This window comes from Acipenser ruthenus, chromosome 38 (genome assembly GCF_902713425.1).
Source record: "Acipenser ruthenus chromosome 38, fAciRut3.2 maternal haplotype, whole genome shotgun sequence".
NCBI classification, from domain to species: Eukaryota; Metazoa; Chordata; class Actinopteri; order Acipenseriformes; family Acipenseridae; genus Acipenser; species Acipenser ruthenus.
Genome location: NC_081226.1, coordinates 8,336,360 through 8,361,372, shown reverse-complemented (window position 1 = coordinate 8,361,372; position 25,013 = coordinate 8,336,360). Strand labels below are relative to the sequence as shown.

Here is a 25,013-nt window from a genome sequence, read left to right as displayed (position 1 = left end):
AGACACAACAAGTCTGAGATATGAGGTTTCACTCACAGTAACTGTTTACCCTCTGATCACTGAGTTTACGCCACAGGACAAAATAAATAAACAAATAAATAAAGTTGCAGCTACAGTAGCTCCCACACGCTCGTGCATTACAATGGTGTCACACGATGATACAGTAGCTCCCACACGCTCGGTGCATTACAATGGTGTCACACGATGATACAGTAGCTCCCACACACTCTGTACATTACAATGGTGTCACACGATGATACAGTAGCTCCCACACGCTCTGTACATTACAATGGTGTCACACGATGATACAGTAGCTCCCACACGCTCGGTGCATTACAATGGTGTCACACGATGATACAGTAGCTCCCACACACTCTGTGCATTACAATGGTGTCACACGATGATACAGTAGCTCCCACACGCTCAGTGCATTACAATGGTGTCACACGATGATACAGTAGCTCCCACACACTCTGTACATTACAATGGTGTCACACGATGATACAGTAGCTCCCACACACTCTGTGCATTACAATGGTGTCACACGATGATACAGTAGCTCCCACACGCTCGGTGCATTACAATGGTGTCACACGATGATACAGTAGCTCCCACACACTCTGTACATTACAATGGTGTCACACGATGATACAGTAGCTCCCACACACTCTGTGCATTACAATGGTGTCACACGATGATACAGTAGCTCCCACACACTCTGTACATTACAATGGTGTCACACGATGATACAGTAGCTCCCACACGCTCGGTGCATTACAATGGTGTCACACGATGATACAGTAGCTCCCACACACTCTGTACATTACAATGGTGTCACACGATGATACAGTAGCTCCCACACGCTCTGTACATTACAATGGTTTCACACGATGATACAGTAGCTCCCACACGCTCTGTACATTACAATGGTGTCACACGATGATACAGTAGCTCCCACACGCTCGGTGCATTACAATGGTGTCACACGATGATACAGTAGCTCCCACACACTCTGTACATTACAATGGTGTCACACGATGATACAGTAGCTCCCACACGCTCGGTGCATTACAATGGTGTCACACGATGATACAGTAGCTCCCACACACTCTGTACATTACAATGGTGTCACACGATGATACAGTAGCTCCCACACACTCTGTACATTACAATGGTGTCACACGATGATACAGTAGCTCCCACACGCTCGGTGCATTACAATGGTGTCACACGATGATACAGTAGCTCCCACACGCTCTGTACATTACAATAGTGTCACACGATGATACAGTAGCTCCCACACACTCTGTACATTACAATGGTGTCACACGATGATACAGTAGCTCCCACACGCTCGGTGCATTACAATGGTGTCACACGATGATACAGTAGCTCCCACACGCTCGGTGCATTACAATGGTGTCACACGATGATACAGTAGCTCCCACACGCTCTGTACATTACAATGGTGTCACACGATGATACAGTAGCTCCCACACGCTCGGTGCATTACAATGGTGTCATACGGTGACAGTCAGGAGCAGGAAGTATCTTCCTCTCTGTCACATGAACAAAACAAGACATAGACAAATAGTCGTATGTAACTTCAAAGCTGATATCATGAAGCACAGCTCGATAAAACAGCTACTAATCAAAAGGTAAACTTTTTTTATTATCAATCCTCATTGAAAAGAAAACAAAAGTTACACACAGGTTGTTTTAAATTCATTCTGGATGTTTCCAGTGCAAGCCAAAGATGCATTCAAACAGCAAGATTGCATTCAAACAGGCTGTAAATTACATTTAACAACTGCGTCACATCAAATATATTTTATCTGTGTAATATAATGACATTAATATGTTGTGTAATAACTCCTCGATGAGCGACCCCGAGTGAAAAAACAGCAATCCATATTTTTTAAACCTTGTTTTTAATCATAACGTAACAGGTATACCACGATATGAAAATTCTCTGAGACGATTATTCTGTGGGGTATTATCACGATAAGTGCGATACAGCACGATATTTTACAAAGAACTACAAAAAATGTGAACTACTTATTAAGCTAAAAAATGTTTTACAACATTATAAACCAAATTGAAAAAAATACGGTGCTTAATACAACAGATATTTACAAAACACTCAATATTTTAAATACAGAACTCAGAACCATTTTTAAACATCTACAAAACATAAGTATCAATTACAGTAGATAAACTAAAGTGCCATTTTAATCAAGATTGGTCCGTATTTTTTATTTTTTTAAATGTCTTTTGTTTTGTTTTTTACCAGATTAGTTTGGGTGTTTCTCATAATTGTTAGTCTGATTTCAAGGGTGTTAAATGTCTTATTCCCAAATCCAATAGCTACACTATTAATGGGTTAAACGCATTTCTAAATGGAGCTGGTTACGTCAGCCTAGTTTTACTCCAGTACCAGTAATTGAGCATATGAAAATGAACACATAGAAAAAATGTCAATACAGACCAGCTGTGGTGAGCCTCTCCTTACAGTCAGAACCCAGGGGGTTTTATGACTTTACTGATGACCTGTACATCAACAAAATGATAGACGTGAATTAAATTAATGTTTGAAAATGCTAATATTTAGTTGGAAATAAATAATTAGAAAACAGCTGCAAGGACAGTGTGCTCTGAGAGTTTAGGGAGCAGACAGATGTATTGACGTTCCTGTTTGAGTCACACCACACTCACTATATCCTTGTGTGTTTTAAATAGTGTTAAAATGTTTGTCCTACTTAAGCTATGTAGATGAAAATATATAATTTTCGTTTTTAATCATAAAACGGGAATACTTAAAACGCATTAGGATTATTATTATACATGCAATTGGTTTTACTTAAGACTGTTTTTAATAAACACTGTGTTCCTTACCAATGTTGCTTCTTTATAAAGAGCTTGGTGGTGATCTAAATGTGTGAACATGTTCGTCGTGTTGCTGGTCTTTGAAAGAACAGCTCGACAATTTACAAAGTGGCCCTCCCTCTTCAATAACCTGACCATCGTCTTTTTTAAAAACCAGAATGATCCCAGATAACTGATTATATCTGTTTTTTAGGAGGAAAGTTAGTTTCTGTCGTTCTCGCTATCTTCCATATTTGTTGTGCCCTGCTCTTGTTGATTTTTCTGGCTGTATTAAACCCAGTGGAAGGTTCATTATCGCCATCTCCTGGATGTTGCTATTGTAGTTTTTTGCATTCTGTATAGTTGATGCGTCTCTCAGTGTGTAAAATCATAAATATAAAATTACTGCGATATTTGAAACTACTGACGATAGAATAATCATTAGAATGCATATCGCGATTATCTTTATCGTCATATCGCAACACTCCTATCCGTAGCACAGGGAAAGTACTTTTTATGACGTGCAAGGTATGCCGTAGCGCAGAAGAGGTTAATGTTAAAATGTAACATAATTAATTTGCAGAGTCAGTGTGATACCTGGGAAAAAATGCACTGAGCCGATAAAGAACCTTGTAGAACTGTGTTTGTACCGTAGTTCAAAAGAAACATTGCAGTTAAAATGGAAGGCTTTTTTTTTTAATGCCTGCACATTAGCATCAAAGATTGTACAGTATTTATCGAGATTACTCAGGACTTCAAGGTAATGTTGCATTTTACCCCCTGAAAATTCATTTTACTCTCAGTGTTAAAATTAGATGGTAAGTTACTCCCAGACCCAAAACCTTCTCTGGAGCGCTGATGTAAGGTAATGTTTCTTTCTGAATGAACATGGTCCTTAGGGTTTGTCTCCAGGGTGAATTCGCTGGTGTGTTTGAAGATGTCCTAACTTGCTGAAACTCTTCCCACAGTCAGAGCAGCGATACGTTTTATCTCCAGTGTGAATTCGCTGGTGTGTTTGAAGGTTTTGTAACACACTGAAACTATTCCCACAGTCAGAGCAGCGATGCGGTTTCTCTCCGGTGTGAGTTAGCTGGTGTGTTTTCAGGTTACTTAACCGACCAAAACTATTCCCACAGTCAGAGCAGCGATGCGGTTTCTCTCCAGTGTGAGTTAGCTGGTGTGTTTTCAGGTTACTTAACTGACTGAATCTCTTCCCACAGTCAGAGCAGCGATACGGTTTCTCTCCTGTATGAATTCGCTGGTGTTTTTTCAGGGAGTCTGCATGCCTGAAACTCTTCCCACAGTCAGAGCAGCAATATGGTTTCTCTCCTGTATGAATTCGCTGGTGTGTTTTCAGTTTTCCTGAAACTCTGAAACTCTTCCCACACTCAGAGCAGTGATACGGTTTCTCTCCTGTATGAATTCGCTGGTGTGTTTTCAGCTTTCCTGAAACTCTGAAACTCTTCCCACAGTCAGCACAGTGATACAGTTTCTCTCCTGTGTGAATCCGCTGCTGTCTTTTCAGGTTTCCTAACTGGGTGAAACCTTTCCCACAGTCAGGATATTCTCCACCGCCCGCCCTCGCTTTAGCTGCTGGACTGGAACCTGGAAAATATGAACAGGAAAGAAAGTAAGAGGGACTGCTTGTGGGCTAAGGGCATGTGGCTAGGTGGTGAAGTGGATTAAAGTGTGTGCATTTTAGCTGTGGGGTTTGCTCTGGGTTACACCAGTTTAAAAATACAAAGTTAAACTTAAAGCCTTTCTGTGTGAAAGCAAAGTCAGTAAAGACTGATGTTGGTGAAATCGAACCCTGGGATCAAAATCTGACTTTGAAGTTCTCCTGTAATGTTTCAAGTCTATTTCCCCTGACAAACCCTACAATATATATTTCTCCTCAGCATTAGATTACAATTATATCTCTCTCATCATGGTATTTTATGAGTTTTTTCTAATCTTGGGGTCTGTACAGATGCATACACAGAACTGCAGTGTAATCCGCATCAGCTGTCAATGATGTGCTTGGAGACTGGAACGGCTCCCTCCCTCTCTCTGTTTGGAATCATCTTGTTTATTGTTGTACAGATATACATCACGGTGCATTAGAAATGTGCAGCCCCATGCCATAGCATTACATTACACATGCAGGGCTTATGTGTTTTGTTAATTCAATTCTCTCCATTTATAATTCCTATAATTGAATCCCAACACAGTGGGTTACAGGACTCCAGTACACAGACAGAAAAACAAGCATCACCTAGAATTTTAGGATTGAGACAATTATAAAAAAAACTAACACTGTTATGTATTAACAGAGGGAAAATAAAAGAGAAAAAGGAGACGGTATCTTGCAAAAGAACAAGCTGCTTTATTCAGAGCTCTTCACATTGATACAAGCAGGAGCACATCATGTCGTGTTTATTCAGAGCTCTTCACATTGATACAAGCAGGAGCACATCGTGTCGTGTTTATTCAGAGCTCTTCACATTGATACAAGCAGGAGCACATCGTGTCGTGTTTATTCAGAGCTCTTCACATTGATACAAGCAGGAGCACATCGTGTCGTGTTTATTCAGAGCTCTTCACATTGATACAAGCAGGAGCACAGCGTGTCGTGTTTATTCAGAGCTCTTCACATTGATACAAGCAGGAGCACAGCGTGTCGTGTTTATTCAGAGCTCTTCACATTGATACAAGCAGGAGCACAGCGTGTCGTGTTTATTCAGAGCTCTTCACATTGATACAAGCAGGAGCACAGCGTGTCGTGTTTATTCAGAGCTCTTCACATTGATACAAGCAGGAGCACATCGTGTCGTGTTTATTCAGAGCTCTTCACATTGATACAAGCAGGAGCGCAGCGTGTCGTGTTTATTCAGAGCTCTTCACATTGATACAAGCAGGAGCGCAGCGTGTCGTGTTTATTCAGAGCTCTTCACATTGATGCAAGCAGGAGCGCAGCGTGTCGTGTTTATTCAGAGCTCTTCACATTGATGCAAGCAGGAGCGCAGCGTGTCGTGTTTATTCAGAGCTCTTCACATTGATGCAAGCAGGAGCGCAGCGTGTCGTGTTTATTCAGAGCTCTTCACATTGATGCAAGCAGGAGCGCAGCGTGTCGTGTTTATTCAGAGCTCTTCACATTGATGCAAGCAGGAGCGCAGCGTGTCGTGTTTATTCAGAGCTCTTCACATTGATGCAAGCAGGAGCGCAGCGTGTCGTGTTTATTCAGAGCTCTTCACATTGATGCAAGCAGGAGCGCAGCGTGTCGTGTTTATTCAGAGCTCTTCACATTGATGCAAGCAGGAGCGCAGCGTGTCGTGTTTATTCAGAGCTCTTCACATTGATGCAAGCAGGAGCGCAGCGTGTCGTGTTTATTCAGAGCTCTTCACATTGATGCAAGCAGGAGCGCAGCGTGTCGTGTTTATTCAGAGCTCTTCACATTGATGCAAGCAGGAGCGCAGCGTGTCGTGTTTATTCAGAGCTCTTCACATTGATGCAAGCAGGAGCGCAGCGTGTCGTGTTTATTCAGAGCTCTTCACATTGATGCAAGCAGGAGCGCAGCGTGTCGTATTTATTCAGAGCTCTTCACATTGATGCAAACAGGAGCGCAGCGTGTCGTGTTTATTCAGAGCTCTTCACATTGATGCAAGCAGGAGCGCAGCGTGTCGTGTTTATTCAGAGCTCTTCACATTGATACAAGCAGGAGCACAGCGTGTCGTGTTCACAGCTTCCATTTCACTACACTGGCTTTCCACAAAGTTCTATAGTTTTTATAGCATGAGGGTTCTAAGCTGCATCATCTGAGTACATCAGTAACCAATAGAATTAAAGATAAGCATCACCCCATTAAGACCTGAATAGGAGACTCTCTTCTTAACAATGCATCTTATAAAAGAACATAGATTTCAGTTTTAACCCTTTAAACACTACAAACATGAAATACTGTACTACTATTCTGGCTTCCGGTAGACTTTTGCAATATAATGAATGGTGTGATCCCCTCTACAATCCAGAGCCTGGCTATTCTGGAATCTGTCCCTTCTGTCTGATGTTGTGTATACACTACCATGTCCAGCCAGAGCCATTCTGAATTGTGCAGTTATAACAGCAAATACATGTCTAATCGTCCACACAGCGAGCAAACTCTTGAAAGAACAGCTGAACAAACACCAACTCAAAAGAGCTAACAGTGAGAAACCCTGAATGCAGCAGAAAGCACCTGAATCCTCATGCAGGTACAGTACGAGCACGTGAAGGTCTTTCTATGGGAATGGGTTAAACAGGCTTGTGATAATAACAGGTGAAGAGTTTGCTGAGTTTGTTTAGTCATTTTACCTTTAGGTCAGTATTCAATGTTTTACAGTAACTCTCTAATCCGGCACCACTTTCCAGTCCCAAGCGATGCCAGATTGGACAGGTTTTAAAGTAATCTAACCAATATGCTCCCTCCCTCTCAACCACACTGTGGATTTCACTCAATCTAGAATGACAATGTCACAGCTACTGGGAGTCACTCACCTGCTAGACTGCATTCTGAATGGGAGCGCCCGTCTTCCTTTCCACCTCCTTGCATGCTGTTGGGAGAGCCTTCCTCTCCAGCACCTTGCTCTCTCACGCAGATTCTCTCCAGCACCACGCTACACTCCCGCAGGTGTACAGGCTCCAGCTCAGGGATGTTTGGTTTGAAGTCCTCAGATTCTTCTTTCACTGGTTCCATGTGGTCAAACTCTACTTCAGGGGGCTCCTGTTTAATACGGACAGTTTCCAGCACCTCTTCTTGTTTCACAGGAAGGGGTTCTTCTGTCTGGGGGATCTCCAATTCATTGTGCTCAGCTTTAACCTCAGAGTCCTCTGGCTGACTGCTGTCACATTGCATCTCACAGAGCTCTTGTTTAATGGGGAGGGAAGCCAGCCCAGAGAACTCCACTATAATGGGGATAAGTTCAAGTTCAGGGAGCTCCTCTTTAATCTGGACAGATTCCATCTTCACACTGTCCATGGCAGCACACGGGATTCTGTTTAGTAGCTGTCAAAAAAAGAAAATCATTGATTTATTTAAATACAGTATTATGAAGGGCATTCAATGGACAAATGCAATCTGGCCTTAATAGCAGGAGTGGCTTTACTATTGAAGGCACACAGAATGTCTTGTAGTAAGTTTATAATACCACAGGATTGTCTCTGTTGAAAAAGTTTACTCAATGTATTTAGCCATTCTATATACAGTCTTCCTGCTGTAGGCGTGGTCTGGTACCTTGTGAGCATGGCAGACTGAACATATTTTTGGAGCATGTGAAAATATGGATCTTTCTTAATGGATTTGGCATTGCAACTCCTCCCTATACTAGATGAATGGGTTTTTCTGGGATTTTTGATCAAACATCCAGGAATATTTAAGACAAGTTGTATTTGTTTGTTCATTGGATCTGCTATTTGCAAGGGCTTTCGAGTTACATTTTAAACAGGCTTGCCAGGCTTTGTGTGTAATGATTTAATGTAGTAAAGCTTGTGTTCATTAGTTCAATTAGAATAGATTGACATTTATCTAGTAAGACTTGCATAAGATACAATTAACTCTACCAGAAAGCAAATGTCACTCAGTACTTAACCTATTATTTAATTGTGTGTTACATTAGCATTTAGAAATAGGACTGGCAGGGCGACTATATTACTCCATGGTCATCGGGACACTGAGACAGGACAGGATTTGAAAGTTACCCTTAAACTAAGAGATTAACGTGGAAATTAAGCATTACACCTTAATTACACTACACAGCAATAATAATAATAATAATAATAATAATAATAATAATAATAATAATAAGGAATAAAATGCTTATCAAACATATATTTTTATTTTAATTAATTTAAATGATCGATTCCAGTTGTTCACTCCCTCTGATCGGTGGGAGGAATAGTGAACAGCTGATATGTACAGAGGGAGGAATGGTGAACAGCTGATATATACAGAGGGAGTAATAGTGAACAGCTGATATGTACAGAGGGAGGAATAGTGAACAGCTGATATGTACAGAGGGAGGAATAGTGAACAGCTGATATGTACAGAGGGAGGAATAGTGAACAGCTGATATGTACAGAGGGAGGAATAGTGAACAGCTGATATGTACAGAGGGAGGAATAGTGAACAGCTGATATGTACAGAGGGAGGAATAGTGAACAGCTGATATGTACAGAGGGAGGAATAGTGAACAGCTGATATGTATTACTTGTTTGATTCCCACAGTAATTAAGCAACAATATTCATCTTAGCAATTTGTCCTGGTGACCATGAAGCCATATGTTCACCTTAACTTGTGGTCATTTATGTGGCGCATATGTAGAATAATATTGTCTGGCATTAGGTTTGAGTACGAAATACTTAACGCTTGAGTACTAAATTACTCACAATTCCCATCCCTAATATATACACAATCAACTCTCATTAATATGAATGTCAAGGGACCAGCAAAAAAATGGGTCTCATCAGTAATTCTTTTTTATCATAAGTCTAGGCCAAATGCATACTGTGAGTTTTTACTGAAGTTACAGTAATACTGAATTTTCAAATTACAGTACAATGAAAAGCATATAAATGTAAATGCTGTGCATTTTTTTGAAAATACGGTTGTGAGTATGCATTGCAAATTTGAACTGCAGTTGAAATGTGCATGTCCCAGCTGCTGTGCTCATTCCTCAGGGTGTGTCTCATAGTGCTCACAGATTCAGGCACATTCTGATCACAGGCATTTTTAAAGCACAGAAGCAAGGCGTCCTCAGCATCAGGTATTGAGCAAATCAGAAACGCTGACGACTTGCATCCAGTTTGCTGTTCACAGGCCTGTATTATTGTATCCCGTTATTTCAGAACGGTTTTCAAAGTGCTTGTGGGAATGTTGAAATCTGCAGCAGCATCTTTCTTTTTCTTGTACGGTGCTGCATTTTCCATCGCTTTCAGCACCTCCACTTTTTTTTTTTTTTTTTTTTTTTATTTAGTCGTTGCCAATTATTTTTTATTATTTTCTCCCAATTTGGAATGGCCAATTATTTTATTACGGTCGGCTCACCGCTACCACCCCTGCGCTGACTCGGGAGGGCGAAGATGAACACACGCTGTCCTCCGAAGCGTGTGCCGTCAAGCTGACCGCTTTTTTTCACACTGCGGACTCACCATGCAGTCACCCAAGAGCTACAGCGTCGGAGGACAATGCAGCTCTCGGGCAGCTACAGGCAAGCCTGCAGGTGCCCGGTCAGACTACAGGGGTCGCTGGTGCGCGGTGAGCCGAGGATACTCTGACCGACCTAACCCTCCCTCCCCCCGGGCGACGCTCGGCCAATTGTGCGCCGCCACTTGGAAGCTCCCGTCCTCGATCGGCAAAAGACTAGCCTGGATTCAAACTCGCGACTTGCAGGCTATAGAGCGCATCCTGCATTCACGTGGAGCGCCTTTACTGGATGCGCCACTCGGGAGCCCCCAGCACCTCCACTTTTGTCTGCACAGATAATGCATGTTTTTTGCTCTGGTCACTAATTTCAATGTTTCCTGGAAATGGCAAAAAACACATTGCAACTGCAGTTTAACACCAGACTGTAATAATCATTGTAACTGCAGTGTAACACCAGACTGTAATAATCATTGTAACTGCAGTGTAACACCAGAGTGTAATAATCATTGTAACTGCAGTGTAACACCAGAGTGTAATAATCATTGTAACTGCAGTGTAACACCAGAGTGTAATAAAGGAAGTTGTCTCATGCCATCTAACAGCAGATGATGAGCGCCCACTATCCCCTTCTATAACATCAGACACATCCCCATTTTCCAGGACTCTGAATACATTGTTTTCCTTTTCCCTCCTTCAATACGCTGTGTATTAATTTATTATCCACCTCTAATACATTCAACTGATTTATTAACACCTCTTTGTTTGAATTTACTACATTCCAAAATATAATGTTGTACAGTTTCCAACCTTTGACAATCTCCACATGATCCATCTACGTGTTTCCCTATTCTAAACAGATGCTGACTCAATGCTGTATATCCAATTCTCAATCTCTTCATTATAGTTTCTTACACCCTATTCAATTGCCCTCTAGATGTTTCACTCCCTAATCAAACCTTTGACTGTCTATCATAATAAAACCTTCCCTTAGGATTGTCTTCCCATTGGTTTTGCCATAATTCCATGACTTTTTGTTTAGTTATTGCATTTATTTCTGCCATTCCCACCCCCACACAGCAGCCAAAGGAACCAGACAACACAAGCAACCGCAGACTGCCGTCATCAGGTAAGACACAGAACATGCAACTCTTTCCAGGTGACACAAGAGACACCCACCCTCATGGTCCACCGGTGCTGTAGCCATGGATATACATGCACACTTCAACACATACACACCCACTTCAGGCTGCAGAACCGTTTCAACTTTAATAGTGGGTGGGAATGGTGAGTTAGGGTTAAAAACCCTATATGTATTATTGTGAACGATCTGTTCAGTATTTAACGTGGTAGCCAACTGGCAGTATGAGAGGCGACACACGGAGGCAGAAAGGAAGGATGAAGAGGAGGCAGTTTTATTATTGCTTGTTTTAAAGTTCACACAGACCAACCAAAACGTTTATGAAAATAATAAAACAAAAGAAAACCTGCACACTAAGCTCACTCCTTCAAGCCTCTCTAAACCTGCATGAGCTTGTCTCGTTTGCAAGTGGAAATTGTTTAAGTCCAGATCAGGCTCCTTTGAGTGGCTGCTGAGTGCAGATCCAGCATTGGATCAGTAGGCTCCACTAGGTAAGTAAAGCATACAATATAATTGTAATCCTTTTGCAGGTAAGCAGTTGGTATCTCTCTCTGCGCCCGATGAGATTGCAAACCCGTGTGGCCCACACAGGAACAACAGGTAAGTAAGGTTGGTTTGGTTATAGTCCTTTGGATTAATGTAAAACCCCTTTCTTTCAGGTGTGCTGGCGCCCTCTGCTGGTGAGCACTGTGTCTGGCAGTCAGCACTTTGCAGCCTCCTGGTTCAAATTCCACAACAAAACAATAAAACTTTAACACAGTCTGTGTCGCGGTTGCTTGTTTGTGTTTCTTTATCATGGCACACAGTTCATTAAAAAAAGTGTCTGGGTCCATAAATTCCTTTCAAACACTGCTTGGGCAACAAGGCCTTGGGTTAAACAAAAAGACAGTCCACTCACTATAGGCTGTAATGCTTCCATAAGAACATAAGAACATAAGAACATAAGAAAGTTTACAAACGAGAGGAGGCCATTCAGCCCATCTTGCTCGTTTGGTTGTTAGTAGCTTATTGATCCCAGAATCTCATCAAGCAGCTTCTTGAAGGATCCCAGGGTGTCAGCTTCAACAACATTACTGGGGAGTTGGTTCCAGACCCTCACAATTCTCTGTGTAAAAAAGTGCCTCCTATTTTCTGTTCTGAATGCCCCTTTATCTAATCTCCATTTGTGACCCCTGGTCCTTGTTTCTTTTTCAGGTCAAAGAAGTCCCCCGGGTTGACATTGTCTATACCTTTTAGGATTTTGAATGTTTGAATCAGATCGCCGCGTAGTTTTCTTTGTTCAAGACTGAATAGATTCAATTCTTTTAGCCTGTCTGCATTGCGTGCACACAGTGCATGCACACAGTTTGCACTGGTAAAACTAGTGTTCAGTTTGGCATTTTTACCTTTACAGCTGGGGCAAGCAGAGTAAGAGCTGTGCACAGCAGGTAGGTGAACAGGTGAGTAAAAACAGTCCCAATAACACTGTGGCTTTCTTTATAAAAACAGATGCACACAGAACGCTGCTTTAAAAACCGAGCACAATTGAATACCGTCAGCTCGCGGTTTGAATTACTCACTGTAGAGATCTCTGTTTGGAGAATGCATCAGTTAGGCTTCAATCCAGGCTGCAGACACGCTGCAGTTTCCTCCGGCAAGACAACGACAAAATGCTACTCGCTTTGCAGTCTGAAGTCCCTCCACACAGCCACCTTTGATTCTGGAATCTGAAGTTCTTCTCTGGTCGCCTTTTTCAATCTCTTTGTCTCCGTGTTTCTATACACAGAAAGCATGGCTGTTCTTGACTCTGCTCCGCTATTACACACACACACACACACACACACAGTTATAATAGTTGCTGTTTTACAATGCACTTATCTGTAATGGGGTAAAACCGACAACACCGCTTGGCAGCACAGACCCGCTGCTGTACAGCACAGAGTACCTCCACCATTACCCTCCTCTCTCCTCGCTCTATGCCTGCTTTTAAACCCCCCGAATTCCCGGGGGCAGGTCACCTGACTTTTAACCATTGGAATCATGGGAAATTAAGTTTCTTTAACACACAGTACTACTACCGAGAAAAACTTGATTCTTGTTTTGAGCTCAGAAGCAAGATATCAGAATCCCCACGTTCCTGATACCTTCCTCGTATGTGGGTGTGCACACGCATGTTCGTGTGTGCATGCATGTATGTGTGTGTGTGTATAGTTTTAGTTCAATGTAAGCACAATTACCTGTGTGTAGGATGTCTTAATATCAAAGGCTGGACTCGCTGCGAGTGGTTCATTCAGACACAGTTTAAACCATGCAAAATAACAAGTCTTAATTAATACTTTAGTTATGTTTATATCTTCTGTCAATAAGGTTGTTTTAGCATTGTTTTTGTCACATCCCTGTGACTTTACAGAATGTCTATACCATGTGGAAAAGCCAATTAATATTAGCTATATACTGTAAAAAGCAACAGGGTGAATTAAATAATGAATGTTACCTACCCCTGATTTAAAGGGATATCTTGCCCCATAAAAGTGAATGTAGAAATTTAGTGACACATCCTTCAGCTCACCTAAAGTTAAGTTTAAGAAAATACCATTATTTAAAAATAATAAGAATAATAATGAAAACTAACAGGGGACCCTCGGGTCTGAGGAGGAAGATATATATATATTATATATATAGCGACCAGGCATCCCATCTTCCCATAAAAAGGTCCCAGTGCCCCGACATTTCCCAGATGCCCATATCTTTCTCTCCACCCTCTGACTGACATTTCCTCCCGTATCTCTACCTCTCTCAGCCACCTCCTCCTGGATGCACTCGCATCATCTCAAACTCAAACTCTCCAAATCAGACCTCCTTATCTTCCCCCTCTTCCTCCCCCACCGCTCATCTCTCCATCTCTTTTCCTCTTGAATCCCCCACCCTCTCTCCCTCCTCATCTACCAAGAACCTCGGTGTCACCCTAGACCCCTCCCTCTTCTACTCTCAGCACAACTTTACTCTGGCACCCTCCTGTCGCTTCTTCCTCAGCTACATATACAGAATTCGCCCCTTCCTCAACGGCTACTCCACACAGCTCCATGCCCTGGTACTGTCCTGCCTTGACTACTGCAACTCCCTCCTGGCCGACCTCCCTGCCTCTGCTATCCGTCTGCTCCAGCTCATCCAAAACTCTGCTGCTCGTCTTGTCTTTTCCCTTCCTCGTTTCTCCCACGCTACACCGCTGCTCTGTTCTCTGCACTGGCTCCCTATCGCTGCTCGCATCCAATTCAAAACTCTTGTACTCATCTATCGCTGTCTTGACCTTTCTGCTCTCTCCTATCTCCAGACTATCATTTCTCCCTGCACCCCCTGCTCGCCACTTCCACCTCCGGCAGATTAGCTGTACCCCCCACCCCCCCACCCCCTGTCTCCAGAACCCGCTCCATCTCCACCCTTGCCTCCCTGTAGAGGAATGGCCTACCCACGGAAATCATCTCCCCCTAAACCCTCTCTCGCCCTCTCCTACAGATTAGCTGTACCCCACTCCGCTCCCCCTCTTCCAGAGCCCGCTGCTTCTCCTCCCTTGCCCCTCAGTGGTGTAACGACCTGCCCACGGATATCAGGACTGCTCAGTCCCTGACCACCTTCCAGCACCTCCTCAAGACACACCTGTTCAGACAGCATCTGTAAACCTCACAACTCTCCACTACACTGGACTAGATGGCACCCAATTGTACCAGTACTTGCATCAGCTTGTACTTGCACTGAACTGCTCCATACCTTGCTGGATTCAACTACTGCTCCTAACCAGGGTTGGCTGATTTAAATCAAGTCATGATTTAAATAATTTGATATATATTTTTAAATATTTTTAAATTATTTATTTAAATAAGCTTTTCATTTACAACCTATTTTATATAGTTTCTCAAGGAAAAGACGTGAAAAGCATGTTTTAAAAACCTTTTATTAACACAAACATCTTAAACTCTTCCTGTCTATATACTTAAACTCTTAGGGCTTGTGACAGGCTGGCTGAGTCGGTTTCGTCACGGCAGAAGCAGGAACGTAAATACTGGTGTTTCAAAAAGAAAGACGCGGCTGGCCGCCGTTTTATTTCAATTAAAAAATAAATCAAAGGTTTGAACAAAAAGAAACTTGCTCACAGAGCAAAATAAAAGGTGTAAACAAAACAAATCTCGAACACAAAATATACAGGTCAGGCTGGGCAGTCGCTGTCACTGTTCCTGTATATATATATATATATATATATATATATATTTTAAGTTTAGTTTTGTTTAGTTTTGCTTCTTTCTCTCTCGTTCCTCTCGCCCTCTACACACCCACACCGAGCGAGTCTTGTATCTGATTTTACTCTTATAGGTAACCATACTCACTCTTATTTGAAATCATTCTCATCCATTTATCATACTTACTACTTGTTCTTACTGGACTTTACTCATGTAAGCAAATATTTACTGTTTTAGCTGCTCTTAGTCAAACTCGCTCTTACTTATAATTTACTGTATTCTTTATTTTGCTGATACTTGAATTTGATTTGAACTGATGTTATTCTTTCTTGGTACCAGAGAGTTCCTAAACACAGCATGCATGTGAATGCAGTGCAAGTATATGAAGAATACATCGAAAGATGTGTTTAATATGTAACACCTACTTTGGTGTAATTATTCCCAATCCTAAGTAATATATATATTGTGAGCTTGGAGCTCTGTTTCGGGGTGGTAACCTGATGAAGGACCAGACAAGAGGCAGGAAATGAAGTCTAAGTGAGGGTTTATTTACAATGAAAAAAACACAACTTTCCAGGGGGTTGCCAGAAAATAAAAACCTAGCCCACTCACCGGGCCCTAGTCTTAACTGCTTCAGTTCCCTAGTCTTAACAGTTGGGCAAGGCTAGCCCTCACTCAACTCAAACACAAAAACACCACCACACACTCTGGGGTGGTAAGAGTTCAGTCACTGGTAAGTCTCCTGGCCTGCAATTCCACCACTCGCCACTAGCCTTTGCAATTGTATTATCCCTGCTCAGAGTTTCCAGTGTCCACCGATGATCGAGAGTGCCCCCTGCAGGTAAGTCCTGGGCAAGGAGGATGAAATAATCCCAGCGTTTATGAAGTAAAAATAAAGAAAATAACAAGGCTTGTTTTCTCCACAGCCAACTCAAAATACCACGTACTTGTTCCAGCCAACAACTAAAACTAAAAATCTCGAACTTAACTGTGTTGACTCTCTATCAAACAGTCCATTACTCGTGGTTCCAACGCATAGTTATATGTTGCAGGGATATCACCGCGTGACCTGGTGATCCTTTTGAATAATACACAGTCCTTAAACAAACACGATTTGCACAACGCGCTACTTGTTATGAAATAGTACAGTCTCTGGTGCCAGCGTTATTTTACAAGCGGGTTATTTCCTGAACCCTGCACTCCAAGTTCAGTGAACTCGCTCTTAAAAAAAATATCAACACACTCCACGCTTGTGTTACTGCAGGAATAAAACAGTCTTTGGCTGCTGTCTTTACTCACAGCTCCCAGCTTAATAATGTACGACACAGGTCTCCTTCTAAAATCCCAATCACACTCCCGTTGAGATTATTAAAAGTTCAATTCAACTACCTTGCTGCACCGTAGTTGTCTTCCCGTGTCCATAGTTTGTTTCGCTGGTACCCTCCACAGTATTCCGTTTATTCCTGGTCTGATGTTTTATTTCAAACGAGACCCACGCTCCTGGTCACGTTGTTTACTTTTTAAACGCTTGTTTCTGCACACAAAGAATAACGCTCTCTCCCGCACCGACTGCCCTGTTGCTGTTCAGTTCTTTTTTTTTTTTTTTTTTTTTTTTTATCCTCGCTATTCACCGCCTTATATAATGCTCCCCTTCCCCCTTCCAGCTGCTATTAATTAACCCCTTTAGCCATCCCAGAAGTGGAGCCCTACGGCAGCTACTCTGTGAGGTAATTTAAAGAGGTATCACCAAATTCTTTGTGATAAATTGCCCTGTAGCAATGCAACTATAGAACCTCACCCTTCTATGTTGCATTACTACTTACTCCTGTACATTTATCACAATATATATATATATATATATATATATATATATATATCCCTTTTAACATCAAAAGACATCCTCCTTATTTGATTGGCTTCATTACATGTATAGATGTGGTTTAATGATTAACTAAAACATATTGAATAGGTGCTGGTAGAAGGCTCATAGCAAACTTCAATGCAGGCAACTATATATCCAAGCATTCTCACTTAAATACAGTCTATCAGGAACATAGTCAAACTATAACAGTCTCATTGTAGCCATTCAGTGCTTTAAACTAAACATGACCTCTCTCTGTTTTTTTTTTTCCCTTCTCAGATGTATGGCATTCCATGGTCCTATGCTATGCCCCCCCTCATTTGTTCCAAGAGATATTTCTTATATGTAACAGATCACTCATTATATAAACCTTGGATTCCAAACCCCCAGACTTCACCCTCTGTCTGGTACTGTAAACAAGCAAGGGTTACCAAGGTTAATTACCTTCTCTTTGGCAAGCCTGCTGGATGCCTGACACAGACTGGTACCATTCTGCTTTGACTGAAATTTTTACTTTAGGTTCATTTCTGCACTAGATTCTCTTAGTGCCAAATTCTTATACACTTTCTGCTAATACACTTCATATTGTTCTACCTTACAGTAAAATCACAAACTAGTATTTCTTATAATTCAATTCTAACTGTCTTTACACTGTTTGGGTTATTTTCATTTTACTTTCCTTTGCTTTACTGGATTGGAATGCTAAGGAGGCTCCATGTATATGTTAGAGATCCTACCCCCTGGTAAGAGAGAGGCCCCAGACTTCAACATGCTAGCAGGAGTTTCTATCAATGAACCGTTTACACAGACTCCATCCAATTCCACTAATAACACTGTTACTGGTTACAAAGAATATTTTAAACAATCATACAGTAGATTAATAACAAGGTACATCATATTATATTATTGTAAACTAACACAAAGAATATAGCATAATACATTTATAAGTAAGGTACTTCAACAATCTTAGATTCTCCCATTGATTTCAAGCAAGTCAGCCCTGCTCCAGCAGGATTCAACTTCTCTCTCTGGTTCAGCTCCGAGTGGTTCTGTGAAGGCCACAACAGGATGAGATAGCCATCTTTTCACATAACAGGTATGAGGGACATCAGCCTTCACTTGATACCTGCAAGATATCTGAACACATCTAGCAGGGATACCTTCTTCGCATTCCAGTTTACCCAATGTGCCCATCCTACAGTATGATCAGTTTCACACCCCACACATTCGACTCGTCTTACATTATCTGGATCAATATTCAGGTGCGAGAATGACACACCTTCAGGTCCATCACATTGAAAGAGCATTCGACAATGCTTACCCATATGGCTACAAGCAGGGCAGGGTTTAGGCCCTGTCATTGATAACTCACCCTTACATTTGTCACATCCACAGTTTACCAGAGACTTGCTCCTGGTTCCTTTATTCAGAGTCATTCTTTCACCAATCGTACTGGATTGATAGCTATTGTCATGATGCATTTCACGCTGCTCACAAAGGGTAACCTTAAGAGGGATTCCCTTCATCCAGAACACAGGTGTGGGCCAGAACTCACTATTCTTCATATCACTAGATTTCCAGCATATTCCTTCATCTATATCATCAGTGGGGAAGTTCATAGTAACTGATTCTGGACCCAATGAGGATCTGGAAGCCAAAGCTACAGCAGCCTTCCATGCAAAAGGGTCTAAATTCTTATAGAACAGGATGTACAAACCAAAGCTGCTTGCGACAAGGAGCTGCCTCTCCCTTCACCACTACAGGACCAGGACAGGATGCTGCCGGTCCTCAGCAGCCCCTGCATATGCTGCTGAGTGGAGCATGGGGGAAAACCGTCCGGCCGCAGTGGCCACGAGCAGGGTCAACCCCAGCACCCCAGCTAGTCCTGATTCCTTCACCAGGGGGAGGAGTGGAGCTCCCGCTGCCACCTTCATGGCCAGGGGCTTCCCTCCAGCCGTTGCCTCGCGACGGTCCACTGCCGACATGCGCAACTGATTTCAGCTCAGAAAACAAGTGAACGGCCGTCTGAACGGGTGCGATGCTGTAAGAAATAATAACACCCGATACAAATTGAACACGGAGGCTTTTTCTGATAAACACGGACCCTGTGCGGGGCGGTGTACACATGGCTCTGTTTCAGTTCAATGGCACAAGCTCTTATTGTTTCAACAGCCGTTTGTTCCTTTTCACTAAGCAACCCGTTGCTCATGCTTACCTTTTAAATGGTGAAGAAGTAAGAACTGCCTGTAATATTGTGTGATTTTCCTGTGTTTAACGTAAGCTCTGAATCAACGCAGGGTTAATGAAGCTGTACATAGCTGGTGTACATCAGCAGTTTGCAATCAGCAGCCTTGTTGTTCGGATTTGTGATCCGTGGGTACAGCACTTTGCAGTCTAAGAATTTAGCAAAACTCATATCAAATTGTTCTTAAATGTAACTACTTGTAATCTGGGTTTCTGCTGACCTTGGTGAAGCGAAGAAGAAACGTAGATGTTAACTGTTAATTTGCTTTGTCTCACATCATACTCGGGAAATAAGACCAAATGTAACAGATCATAGACATTACATAAGCTAGCTGTATATCTGTGCTGTACAAAGTCATTTATTGGCTCAGAAACTAACATCTCTGTGCCATACTGCTCAGAAAACGAACATCTCTGATGCCTTGAAAGCTCAGAAGAGAAACATCTACACTGATACCAGCTCAGAACACCACCAACTGAGGCCTGTGCGTCAAGATCACTGATGTATCACATTTGATTTGCTTTGTTCCTGAAATTAAACTCTTTTGATTAAAACTTAACAGAAGTTTTTTTTTTTTTTTTTTTTTTAGAAGAAATCTAACCTTACAATGTACTGAGTTTGCCCTTAAAATTATATTAATTTGCTGCTGCCTTCCGCCACTGTACGAAGCCTTGTTGTACTTCTGGATAGTAACCTCTCCTTTGATGCTGTGAACAGGATGGCTTCAGTGATGACGTCAGACCAGAAACACAGACTCAGGAAGTAGCGGTGAGAGCTGAAACACTACGGCGTTCAGCTTCTTTTATTAAATAATAAACAAAAACAAAAGATTTAAACAAACACGAAACAAAAGGGCACGTTGGCAAAACAAATAAACAGAAACAAGTATATTTAAATATAGCAATTGTTTTGTGACCGTTGTTTTAGCCCCCCTTGCTCGATCTCCCGTACTCTCCTCTGTACATTCTCCTCAGCACGGACAGCTGCCGGTTCTTATACTCTGGCCGAGGTGTTAACTAGCTGTTAATTATCTTATTACCCCTCGGCCACAGTCTGCACGCATTTAATAAGGATGCGTGACTGTCAGCTAGTTAAATAATCAGTAGCTGATCAGCCACGCATCCTCACAAAGTTTTTAAATTATAAAAACAATAACAAATACGCGGCGCTTTGACCTGCGCCGCAAAAAAAATACAAATAATAATACAAATAAATTTTGGGGCGGGACACTCCACCACAGATGCCCAAATCTCCTCTGTAGTCAAATCCTCCTTCTACCACCTCCAAAACATCTCAAAGGTCCATCCCTACCTTTCCCTCCCAGATGCAGAGATACTCTGTCATGCATTCAACTCCTCTCGACTTGACTACTGCAACTCTCTCTATGGTGGTCTCCCGTCACACGCCATAAACCGATTGCAGCTGGTCTAAAATGCTGCTGCTAGGATCCTTACCAGATGTAAAAACATGATCACATTACCCCCTGTCTTGCCCAGCTGCACTGGCTACCTGTCAAGTTCAGGATTACTTTCAAAATTCTCCTGCTTGCCTACAAGGCCCTTCATCACACAGGTCCAGAGTATCTCTCCAACCTGCTGACCCACTATGTCCCTGCACACAAGCGGAGGTCCTCTGACTCAGGCCTGCTTGTTATACCCAAGCAAAAGTGCACCACACTCGGGGATCGCTCTCTTAGCTTCATGGCCCCGACTCTCTGGAACTCTCTCCCAGCTTTAGTGTGTGCAGCTCCCACAGTCACTTGCTTCAAATCAACTCTCAAGACCCACTTGTTCTCTCTTGCTTTCCATGCTCTTTAAGCCCGATATCTGTTATTAGCTGCTGTCTAAATTGCTATTTCAGGTTTTTCACTCCAGCTTATTTGTTTAATTCTGCTTGACATACGCATCCACAATGTTTAGAATTCACATCCTAGCCTGTATTTAATGTATTTGCATTGTTTTTTACTGTTTGTATTTAATGTACCATGCCCTGTATTTCACTGTATTTAATGTAATATACATTGTTCCTCACTATCTTGTAAAGCGCTTTGTGATGGTGGTCCACTATGAAAGGCGCTATATAAAATAAATATTGATTGATTGATTAAAAAGACCTTTTTCACAATCCAGCAAATATATGTTACTTTAAATGATGAGCAACAGCTTGTGTTATCTAACATTGTAAACATGTAGGATTGTGGGTAAACTACAGTTTGTCTTGTTTGTAGTCGACCACAGCATTGGCAGTGTATCATTTTTTGACGTCACACGGGTCAAGTTTTGGTACCAGTACCACATTCTGATGATGTACCACGTTCTGCACCTACACCGGCTTTCAGCCACTTCCTGTAGCGCGACACACTCTAAATACCTTTTGTCAAAATAACATAAACAACCGCGTCTATATCATTTAGTTTAAAACAACCGCGTCTGTATCATTTAGTTTAAAACAACCGCGTCTATATCATTTAGTTTAAAACAACCGCGTCTGTATCATTTAGTTTAAAACAACCGCGTCTATATCATTTAGTTTAAAACAACCGCGTCTATATCATTTAGTTTAAAACAACCGCGTCTATATCATTTAGTTTAAAACAACCGCGTCTATATCATTTAGTTTAAGGCACCTGCAGTGAAAACAAAACAAGTACTATTGTAATCAAGAACATTATGTTTTATAAAGTCATTAACACAGACAGACGTGCTTATTTCTCAGCACGCAATGCCGTTTTCATGTAGTTTATATTCAATATGAATCTACAATCACGTGTAGTTTCGTACAGTATCTGTTCAGTTCAGTCGGGATTTATCCCAGACACTAGGAGAGCATCGAGAGGTTGCGCGCATCCGAGTTCAGCAGGTTAAACCACATCAACAACGCGCTGACATTACTAAAAGGGAGATAATGCTAAGAGGATGGCTATTCAAATAACCATCGAATAGTCTATATGTAAATGGTTAACACATTAGTCGTATCAATTATTTAACAGTGTGTCCCGGTTTTGAGCTTGGAAATCGTGTCACCCATATTGAGAATATCTCATACCTGTGCTGCACACAAAGCATGGACCGTGCTGAAAAGGATTTGAATGAATATGGTCTTGTTCAGCCTGGCTCTCCCGCACCACTGCGTGGCAAACAAACGAAACTTCAATTAAAAACTAAATGTAACTTACCTTTTTTTTTATTGTCCACGCCTGCCAATAAATATAACTCTGCGGGGCTCGGTCGTTTTTTAACGTCTGACGTTTGTTGTTTTTCTTATTCTCTTTGAAACGACGCTGTGTCTTTAAATGACTGCAGCAGACAAATTAACACGTCACTGAAGCGCTTATCAGCTGACTCGGTCACATGACAAGTTTGTATTCCGTCGCGAACTGGAAAAAGAGGAAGTTCCTATAAAAACGAACTGTTTTATAACTTATGAATGCATGTCCTTATTTTACTGATGTGTATGGTTTGTGTTTATATTGAAGTTGTCACGTGTTCACCAGGAATTTAATGTTAACTATAAGTAACATAATTAATTTGCAGTCAGTGATACCTCGAGAAAAATGCGCTGATCCGATAGAGGCTTGTACACTCGCAGCTGTACAGCGGTTCACATTGCACTTAACATGGAAGGCTGTTTTTAATGCCTACCCCATCACCATTAAACATTGTACAGTATTTATCGAGATTACTCATGACTTCAAGGTAATGCTGCATTTTAACCCATGAAAATACATTTTACTCTCTGTTAAAATTAGAGGGTACGTTACTCCCAGCCCCGGCCCCTTATCTGGAGCGCTGCGCAGTAGCGAACTACATCGAGAGGAGCAACTTCCTGGACTATGATATATTATTAATATTAAAAACTCTGCGAAAAAAAACAAAAACTTTTTTTTTTCAGGTAGAGAATAAGCAAAGGGAAGTTTTTTGTACAGTCGTAACATTACAGTGAAAATGTAGGGCTGTAGTTCATGCATGCCCCAAGTTAGCATGAAAGCATGTACTGTATTTACTGTAAGTACTCGTGACTTCAAGGTAATGTTACATTTTATTCACCCAAAATGCATTGTACTCACAGTGTTTAAACTGGAGACTAAATTACTCAATGATCCTAACCCTGATCTGGAGAGCTGGGTTAATCCAGGGCAGGCTTGAGGCACGGAGACTGAAGTGCTCCCTCCCTCCATCCCTCACACCCCTAAGAGAAAGGGTGCTCCCTCCAGTCCAGTGCAGGCTTGAGGCACAGAGACTGAACTGCTCCCTCCCTCCATCCCTCACACCCCTAAGAGAAAGGGTGCTCCCTCCAGTCCAGGGCAGGCTTGAGGCACAGAGACTGAACTGCTCCCTCCCTCCATCCCTCACCCCCTAAGAGAAAGGGTGCTCCCTCCAGTCCAGGGCAGGCTTGAGGCACAGAGACTGAACTGCTCCCTCCCTCCATCCCTCACCCCCCTAAGAGAAAGGGTGCTCCCTCCAGTCCAGGGCAGGCTTGAGGCACAGAAACTGAACTGCTCCCTCCCTCCCTCCCTCCCTCCCTCACCCCCCTAAGAGAAAGGGTGCTCCCTCCAGTCCAGGGCAGGCTTGAGGCACAGAAACTGAACTGCTCCCTCCCTCCCTCCCTCACCCCCCTAAGAGAAAGGGTGCTCCCTCCAGTCCAGGGCAGGCTTGAGGCACAGAGACTGAACTGCTCCCTCCCTCCATCCCTCACCCCCCTAGAGAAAGGGTGCTCCCTCCAGTCCAGGGCAGGCTTGAGGCACGGAGACTGAACTGCTCCCTCCCTCCATCCCTCACCCTCCTAAGAGAAAGGGTGCTCCCTCCAGTCCAGGGCAGGCTTGAGGCACAGAGACTGAACGGCTCCCTCCCACTAAGAAACAGAAAGAGTGCTCCCTCCTAACAAAGAGACGGGTTTACAGCATATACTTACACATCTGCCTCATTCAAGACTAACCCTCGCTTCAATTCATAATACATAATACTTGTCATGTGACCGAGGTAGCTCATAAGAGCTTTAGTGACGTATTAAAAGGGTGCCTGCCGCCGTCATTTGAGGTACAGCGTCGTTCCAAAGAGAATAAAAAACAACAGTCAGAAGTTCTATTTAATTTGTGTACATTCTGTTGCGCATCAGTTTGCAAGACGTAGACGATAAAAAGTAAGTTACACGTTTTATTTTTAAAATTTCGTTTTAGTTACTGGTGTGGCAGTCAGAATATCAAGGCATGGCGGTCGGGCCTCAATGGTCTTTCCAATACAGACCTGTTTGTGCAGCGCAGGTATGAGATATTGTCGCTGTGGATATGCTTATACACCGTACCACGGCTTAATGGAGAATACAGTGCTATAGACCAGGGTGACGTTGTTTTGATATTGGATATTCGCAGTACACTGTATAATACTACAATTATAGTGCCAGCTTCAACCGCTCCTACCCAAAAAAAAAAACTAAACGCATGACCTATTTCACATTTCAAATCCACGTTTTTTTCAATGAAGTAAGTTTCATCACGTGGTGTTGCTGGGAAGGAGGATCAGAAATACATTCTAGACTG

General features: G+C 42.3%; 1 protein-coding gene across 1 annotated transcript; it reads right to left on the bottom strand.

Annotated features, from left to right (window-relative positions):
* Positions 1-130: 130 nt before the first annotated feature.
* Positions 131-22,792, bottom strand: LOC131706984 (zinc finger protein 501-like). Its single transcript, XM_059008987.1, has 3 exons — positions 22,653-22,792; positions 7,378-7,885; positions 131-4,470 (listed from the first exon to the last, which is right to left on the bottom strand). The coding sequence occupies exons 2-3, from the start codon at positions 7,856-7,858 to the stop codon at positions 3,761-3,763; spliced, it is 1,191 nt and encodes a 396-aa protein (XP_058864970.1). The 5' UTR covers positions 7,859-7,885; positions 22,653-22,792; the 3' UTR covers positions 131-3,760.
* Positions 22,793-25,013: the final 2,221 nt, after the last annotated feature.

Coding starts and splice junctions, on each gene's coding strand:
- LOC131706984 (XM_059008987.1), bottom strand. CDS start 7,858: ATGGACAGTGTGAAGATGGAATCTGTCCAGATTAAAGAGGAGCTCCCT. Junction 4,471..7,377: donor TTCAGAATGCAGTCTAGCAG/GTGAGTGACTCC, acceptor CATATTTTCCAG/GTTCCAGTCCAGCAGCTAAA.